Source organism: Arachis ipaensis, chromosome B06, assembly GCF_000816755.2.
Source record: "Arachis ipaensis cultivar K30076 chromosome B06, Araip1.1, whole genome shotgun sequence".
In the NCBI taxonomy this organism is placed as follows: domain Eukaryota; kingdom Viridiplantae; phylum Streptophyta; class Magnoliopsida; order Fabales; family Fabaceae; genus Arachis; species Arachis ipaensis.
The window spans coordinates 79,186,314-79,195,285 of NC_029790.2; the positions used below are offsets into that span (position 1 = coordinate 79,186,314).

Below are 8,972 nucleotides of genomic sequence, written 5' to 3' on the forward strand. Positions count from 1 at the left end.
ATATTTGGATCTTGTTATTTTTTAATTTTATTAATGCATTGAATTATTTTTATGTTTAATTTTAGTAAGTGTTTGATTATGCTTAATTATTAATAGTGCAAATTTTGATTTAATTAATTTCTCATAATTAATATGCCTTTTTTTACTCCAATTATATATTTATGAAAATGGCATTCATGTTAATGGAGTAGACCTTCCAAATTTTCTTAGGGGTTGATTAATTGGGGTCCCTTGAGTTGTGATACTCAAGTATTATCTGTAATTGGGAATTGCTGGCTACCTCAACTCACACCAACTCTAGTCCTTCCCCATGAAGTGACTAGGACTCGTGGGCTAGAGTTAGTGATAACCACTTGACTTTGCTTTAATTGCTAGAGGATAACTAAGTGGAAGCAATGAACATTTACTATTCTACTTGGGCAAGACAACAAGGATAGAAACCCCAATTCTCTCTCCTGACTAAGGTCTTTTATTTTAAATGCATAACACCTCTTATTAGTATTCATTGTTTTAATTCCTAGCCATTTATTTTTCTATTCTCAATTTCAAAAATATTTAGGAAAATCCTGACCAATAATTTACATCCTGTGTCAACTCTTAGGGAAACGACCCGAGATTCTACTCCCGGTTATTTATTCTTAATTGTGACATATTCTAAATTGATAGTGAAATTTTCGTCAATTAAGGCTGTACTTGCAACGCTATTTTTATCAAAAATTCTTAACTGGCATCTTTCCACCCATCAATTTTCGGCGCCGTTGCCGGGGAGTTGCATATGTGTGCTAAATTCTTGGTTGGTGTAAATATATTTATATTTACATAATTGCATTTTTTCTTTTATTTGTGTGTTTTTCGTTTAGAAGTAATATTTATTATTTATTTTTCTTAATAAGTTTCTTTTATTGAATGACACGTTCATTACCAGATCCGAGCCTAGTAGCATTTGATCTTGAAATTGAAAAAACCATTTCACATACTAGGGGAGCTCAGTGTCAGTTAGCCTCCGAGGGTGGTGAAGGGATTTCGCCCAATTCACCAACCTTACCCGAGGTTGAGTCTGAAGCGTCATTTGAGGAAGAATCTAACTCTTCTCCTACTCAGTCCATTGACACCTCTTCTATTGATTTAGGTGCAGATACTATGGCAGTTCCTAGAAGGATTACTCTCAAAGAAGCGGGAGCTCCGGATTTCACTCTTCAACCATATCAAGTGCGTCATCCGAATCTAACTGCTGGATTTGAACTGAAGACCGCATTGATTAATCTACTACCTAAATTCCATGGTTTACCCGCTCAAGAGCCCATCAAGCACCTTAGAGACTTTCAAACAGCTTGTTCAACTACTAGGTGACATGGGGCGGATGAGACTGTTGTTTGGTTATATGCCTTCCCATTTTCTCTAGAGGGAAAGGCAAAGAAGTGGTTCTACACTCAACCTGAAGCTATTGTTACTAATTGGGATTTGCTTAGAAGGGAATTCTTGGACAAGTTCTTTCCACCAGAGGTCACAGATAGATTGAGGAAGGAAATTTCCTGCATCATTCAAGGTGAATCAGAGACTCTCTATGAGTATTGGAAACACTTTAGGAATCTTCTGGACTCCTTCCCCCATCACATGATTGACCATTTGGTGTTAATTAGCTACTTCTGCCAAGGCATGAAGCCTCGAGATAAGACCCTCTTGGATGCTGTGAGTAATGGCTCTCTGACAATGTACAAGATGGCGACAGAAGCGTGGCAACTGATCACTGATCTAGCTGAGTCTACCCAACATGCAAGGCAACGGAATAATCATCCCAAAGCTATTGTCGAAGTTTCTTCTAGTAGTGAGACTATTTCTCTCACCAAGACATTAGGAGATATGACCAATATACTCAAGCAACTCCAACTCAATAAACAACAACCTCTACATCCTTCACAATAACACTGTCAATAGTTAGTTCCTCAGAGAGTATGTGGAGGTTGTGCTTGCTACTCGCACTACACTGATGAATGTCTACAACTCCAAGAGGACAACACCTTGGCGGCTACCAATGCTTATTACAAACGTCCAAATCAAGGGTACTATCAACAAGGCGGTAACTACAATTAAGGTGGTAATTACAATCAAGGTTGGCAAGACAATCCCAACCAAGGATGGAGGGACAACTACAACCAAGGAGGCAAAGACAATGGTGGAAATCAAAGGTGGAATAATAACTACCAACAAAACTGGTATCAATAAAACCCTCAATAATAAGAGCAAAACCAAGGCCAAAGATACCAACCACCTCACCAAAGGCAAGCTCAAGCACCTCAACTCAACCAACCACAAGCCCCCTAAATTACATACCCTCCTTCTTCCTCCAACGATGAGATGCTTCGCTCTCTTATGCAAGGACAAAAAGAGCTTCAAGCCATAGTTGCCTCTAGCATAACCGGTCTTACCTCTACCATCTAAGCTCTTCTCTTCCGTATGGACCCACCCTCTATCTCCAACGCTCAATCTTCAAGCTCTAGTGTACTTTCCTCTCAACCTTTACCTAACTCCAAGGGTGGAATCAATGACATCACCTTGAGATCCGGCACTACATTGCAAGAGAGGAGTCCCATGGAGCTAAGCTCAAGAGAAGACATTCAAGACGAAGAGGTTGTTGAGGTAGAAGATGTGGAAGACGAGGATGAGGTACAAGAGACGGTTGAAGAAGAAGTTGCTCAACCAAGGGATGGAGTATCTAAGGAAGACAATGTTTTGAAAGACGCCATTCCCATTCCTTTTCCACACCTTCCTAGGAGGACTAAAAGGCAAGTAGAGCTAGATCCTAACATGGTAGATATCTTCAAAAAGGTTGAGGTAACTATTCCCCTTTTTTATGCTATTCAACAAGTTCCTAAATATGCTAAGTTTCTAAAGAATTTGTGCATGAATAAAGAGAAGATTCATGATTTAGAAACTATTCCTTTGGGTAGCTCGATTTCTAATTTGATGGGTGCTATACCGGAGAAATGTGGTACTCCCGGTCCGTGTATGGTTATATGCACTATAGGTGGTGTGCAGTTTGTTGATTGCATGTGTGACTTAGGTGCATGTGTCAGTATTATGCCATTATCTATTTATGATACTTTGAAGCTTCCACCATTGAAAAGGTCAGCAGCCCGATTTATTTCGGCAAATAAGAGCATAATCTCTGTAGTTGGCATTGCGGAAGATGTCTTGGTGAGCATTAAAGGGTTGACATTTCCTATTGATTTCTACATTCTAGAGATGCCCCCTAATGACTCAGGAAGACCATCATCTATCTTTTGCAAGGCCATTTTTGAAGACTTCTCGGTTTAAATTGGATGCCTTCTCGGGTACATATTCCCTTGAGATAGATGGAAGAGCAGTGAGTTTCAACCTTGATGAAGCTATGAAGCATCCACCGAAAAACTACTCTATCTTCCGGTGTCATATTATTAATGAGACTGTGGCTGAAGTTCACCAAGAGGCAGTTGATGAGAAGAACGTTGTTCAAGGTTCAAGTGTGGAGAAACCCTCTGAGTAAACTAAAGACACCTTGCCCTCAAGTGGTTCCAGATGATCAAGTGCAAAGACATGAGCTGAACATGGAGTTGAAGCCCTTTCCACCTCACCTCAAGTATGCTTATTGATAGTTGAATATTGTCGTATGGTTAGAAATTTCACACAAAAGAATTCTCATTGATAGTATAGTTTCCAACCAACTAACAATACTCAAATAAAAAATTTAGTTGTCACAAGTACAAACCCCAAATGAAAATTTACCGAAGTATTTAAACCTCGAGTCACCTCATAAGGAATTGCATTGAAGTGGTCAATTATTGGCTATGAAGGAACAAGGGGTTTGATTTATAAATGGGCAAGAAAGTAAATGACAAGAAAATAAAGGAAACAAGCAATTAATAAAAGAGAGACATTCATGGCAAGGATTGAGAATATAGGCTTTCTATACTAGCCACTAATAACAATAATTAACAAGAATTTATCTTATTTCGTCATCCCCAACGATGGAAGAAGGTATAATGTTATCTTCACACTCGAAGAAAGTCAAATAAGACTATCTAATCTCAATCCAAAAGTCCTAATCAACTTACTAAATGAATTATCAAGAGATTAGAATCAATGGAAACAATACTAGCTAACAACTCTAGATCACCAACATAAGTTGGGTCTTAATGACTCAAGATTGCCTAATTCCTCTTTCCAAGCCGAGAATGCTGAAAAATCTACTCTAACAACCAACCAAGAATTTTGTCAAACACTTGGAAGGCATAAAGGGAAAGCATGGTAAATTGCAAGGAAAGATAAATTCTACAACTACCCAATGCAAGAAAAGTAAGATCAACAACTCAATTCAACAATAAAAGGAACATAAAACATCAATTGCATTAAAGAAAATACAAATCCAAAAAGAGTTCATCAATGATTAAAAGAGGCATAAAAGGAGAAATTAACACTACAAACTAAGAGAATTGAGATGTAGAAACAAGAAATTTTAAAGGAAACAAGATGAAAACAAGAATTAAATCCTAGACCTAAGATGCAATTACCCTAAGAACCCTAATTCTAGAGAGAAGATGGAGCTTCTCTCTCTAGAAACTAACCTACATGATGCTATCCTACAACTAAGTTCTCCCCAAATTTGCCCAAGCTTGAATTTTGCATGAAATACCCTCAGAAACGGGTTGGATTTAGGCCTGGGCAGCTCAGAAATCGCCCCTAGTATTTTCACTTTAATGAGGTCACATGCGAGCAGTGACGCATATGCGTGCGCGTCGCTTGGCATTTTTCCATCCATGCGTGCGCGTCTGTCACGCGTGTGCGTTGGCGTATGCACCCCAAATCCTTTTTTTTCCTTGAGTTCTCCATTTTGCATGCTTTTCTCTCCCCTTCTTCCATCCAATACTTGCCTTATGAACCTGAAATCACTCAACCAACACATCAAGGCATCGAATGGAATTAAAGTGAATTAAATTTAGCTATTTTAAGGCCTAAAAAACATGTTTTTACACTTTGGGGCAAATTAAGGGAGAATTACAAAACCATGCTATTTCATTGAATAAATGTGAGAAAATGTGATAAAATCTCCCGAAATAAGCACAAGATAAACCACAAAATTGGGGTTTATCAAACTTTTTCACACTTAAACCAAGCATGTCCTCATGCTAAACTCAAGAAAGAAGCAAAGGGTATCAACATTTATTCAATGCAACTAACTATATGCAACCTATCTACATGCAATCTATCTATATGAATGCAATTACTTGGTCAAAATAAATCAACTCCGAAGAATACATATATAAGTACAAGGGCTAACGTTATAGCAATCAAATCAAACCGACAATTGAATTGAATTATTTAAAGATTTTACAAACTTGCAAGAAAAGATGATCATGGGTGGAAACATGTAATTGAGAGATCGAACCCTCACTGGATGTGTATCCGCTCTAGTCACTCAAGTGTATAGGGTCGATTCACTCAATTCTCTCCTAATCATGCTTTTCAAGATTTATTTTTCATCTAACAATCAACAATTATTTCATGCATGCATACAATTATCATGAGGACTTTCCCATAGGTTGTAATGGGGCTAGGGTCAAAGTAAGGATTCATATGGTCAAATGAGCTAGAATTTGAATCTTTGATTAACTTAAACTTCACACCTAACCTATGACAACCTATACAATTTCAAAGCTAACCTAACTACCCATTCTTCACTTTTTCACACTTATACATTCTCTTTTTGATCACCACACATATGCATTGATTATTATTGAGCTTTACTTTGCGGCATTTTGTCCTCTTTTTATTGTTTTTCTTTTTCTTTCTTTTTTTTTCTGTATTTGTTTTTCTTTTGATATATATTATTCTTTATTTTGTATATATATTTTTTTCTTTTTGTAATAAAATATATACAAAAGTATCAATGCATATAGTTTTACCTTTAATGCATGAGTATGTATCCAATTCCCAATATTTCCAATAAAAATACAAAAAACACTCTTTTATTCCAACCAATATTCCCAACTCTTCCAAACTTGAATGATAAGCACTCTCACTAGCCTAAGCTAATCAAAGATCCAAACAAGGGACATTTATTATTTTTCCCTTAGGGCTTGTAATGTGCTAAAATTAAGAACAATTGGGTTAAGCATAGGCTCAAAATTGGCTAACAATGGAAGATAAAAGGTAGCTATTTGGGTAAGTGGGCTATTCAAAACAATGGCCTCAATCCTATAAGTACATTCATACACAAAATAATGGACATAAAGAATCAAACAAATCAAAGATTACAATTATAGGAAGAGAATAATGCACACAAGAATGAAAATAAGTGGTTATGTGATGTAACTACACAATTAGGCTCAAATCTCACATGCTTGTATTCTTAGCTCAAAAACATGATTATAATGTATAATTCAAGCAAGTTCTAAGAAAAAAAATTTTCAATCAATTGGGGTGCCCTATAGATAAATTTCTTGAAAATTTTCATTATTTTGACTAAGCTTACTATATATAGATGCAAAATAAGAAAATGCAGCAAAATATCCTAAAAGACCAAAAAAAAAATGAAATGCAAAAGTGTTAGGATTAGAAACTTGTCACCCAAAAACGCCGACTGGTCAGACGACCTCCCCACACTTAAAAGTTTGCACCGTCCTCAGTGCACTCAAAGATGAGCAAGGGGGTACGGCGACTTTCCGGATTGCTACCTTCAGCAGGTAGGTCAACCGGTTACTGCGTGTTCTTTCTCCCGCTTCTGTTTATGCTTACGGTGACTTATCCTGAAAATAGAAAACAGGATAGTAAGAAAAGTAAATGCAAAATCAATGAAGCATAAATTGTTAGAATAAGGTAAGAATCACTAGAATGGAGTGAGTGAATTAGTGTGACATTGATGAAAATTAGGTGTGTGAATTCTAAATTAGGCGCCGTTTAGAACACACACACCATCATAGAGAGCTGTGTCACAATTACACAAAAAAAGCATGCACTTCACTCATTTTAGTGTGCTTGAGATACTTTAAAAGACTTGTAGGTTAAGATACAAACAAGTAGTGAAGAAGCATGAAAGCATTCAAGAAAAAAATCAAGCAATTGTGAAATGGATATTGAATGATCATTAATTGATGTCTAAGTGAAGTTAGTGAACCGATTGCAATATAGAGCTCACAGATCAAACAATGACACATCTTAAGTTTTTGCAACACCTAAGTGACATGGAAGTGGAACACATGGGTGCTATGGAACTTAAGACAAAGAAGATAGAAGTTCAACTCAATCACATAGCAAGCATGGTCCACAAAGCTTTACAAAGCTCAAAAATATGTCACTAGGTAAGTTTTCGATCCAATTTCACAATTCTAGAATCTCAATGCATGAAATAGGTGATGTAAATAAGGGTCAATCATTACAAGCGCCATCTAAAAAATGCATTGATAATATACAATTGCCTAATCATGGATGATGAATGCACGGTGGCCAAAACATGCGATTCAAAAGAGTTAAGATGCTTGAAGGCAATGTACAAGTACTTGGTATGCAAAAAGGATAAGCATGAAGCACTCAAAACCATGTAACCACATACAACCGCAAGCAAGAAATCCAACAATGAATATAAACAGCAATGATGTTAAACTAACAACCTATTAGTAATCAGCAGCAATAAACAGTAAACAATATCAATAATCCAACACTTATAATTAAAAACAAGAAAATTAACATGAATCAAACTAACTAATGGTTGATGGTGTACGATAGTGTTGGATGATGGGTAAGAGAAAGGAAGAGGAGAGAAAAAGAGAAGAAATGGAAAGAAGAGAAGAAAAGAAGAATAGTGAAACAGGGAAACCCACGCATATGCGTGGAGTGATGCGTGCGTGTGGTGGTGTGAAAGGGGATCGATGCGTACGCGTGAGTTACGCGTACGCATGATGGGTTATTTAGAAAGGTGACGCGTACGCATGGAGTGATGCATACACGTGGGTGGGTTTTGTGCCAAAGGCACAAATCCAGCACACTTCACGTACAACTCTCGGGTTTTTGGCTGGGAAGTGAAAATTTGGGATCCACGCGTATGTGTGGGTGATGCGTGTGCATGGATGGTGGAAAAACTTGGGGTCACGCGTACGCGTGGGTGACGCGTACGTGTCAATTGGTGCTCTGTTTTTCAAAATTTTTCATGTTTTTACACCAAACCAAGCATTCCAAACCTCCAAACACCTACCAAAACACCATAAAACCTTATTTAACCTACTAGACTCCCAATTAAACTCAACAAACCAAACAAACACATGAAATTTAACTTATTTTTACCAATATTTACAAAAAAGAAAAGGGAAAGATGTTACCATGGTGGAGTGTCTCCCACCTAGCACTTTTGTTTATTGTCCTTAAGTTGGATTTATGGAGAGCTCTCATCAAGGTGGCTTGTGCTTGAATCCATCCTTGAACATCCACCAATGCTTGGACTTCCAATAAGCTCCATCATTCGAACTCAATAGCTCCAAGCTTTGATGGAGTTCTCCACAAACTATGAGCTCCCAAAATTGATCCTCTTCTAGTAAGCCGGGATCCCATACTTTGTTTTGACACCCATCTTGAATTTGATCATAATAATTCCCTTCTGGTGGCAGGCACATAGAATTCTCCTTAGAGAACAAATTTCTCCTCCTGGACCCATACAATTTTGCACTCCTCCAACCATGGGATCTATACCTTGACGATGCAACCCTTATGAGCGTAACATTTTTTTTCCAACCACTACATAATTCTCTCCTACTCTTAACTCCACAAAGAGCTCTATGTTGACCATCATTTTCAATCAAACCATATTCAAGTGAGAAAGTAAAGCTTAGGGATAAGAATTTTACCCACTTGAATGTTGTGTAGGATGGTGTTGCAAGTGTCATTCCCTTATGCTCTTCCTCAATTATCTCCACCTCTTTACAAGCTTATTCAATTTTCATTCCTTG

The 8,972-nt window shown here is 37.3% G+C and overlaps 1 protein-coding gene across 1 annotated transcript; it reads left to right on the forward strand.

The window, feature by feature from the left end:
• On the forward strand, positions 2,455-3,523 carry LOC107646952. Its single transcript, XM_016351094.1, has 2 exons — positions 2,455-3,195; positions 3,242-3,523. The coding sequence occupies exons 1-2, from the start codon at positions 2,455-2,457 to the stop codon at positions 3,521-3,523; spliced, it is 1,023 nt and encodes a 340-aa protein (XP_016206580.1).

Coding starts and splice junctions, on each gene's coding strand:
- LOC107646952 (XM_016351094.1), top strand. CDS start 2,455: ATGGACCCACCCTCTATCTCCAACGCTCAATCTTCAAGCTCTAGTGTA. Junction 3,196..3,241: donor GCATTGCGGAAGATGTCTTG/GTGAGCATTAAA, acceptor TCTACATTCTAG/AGATGCCCCCTAATGACTCA.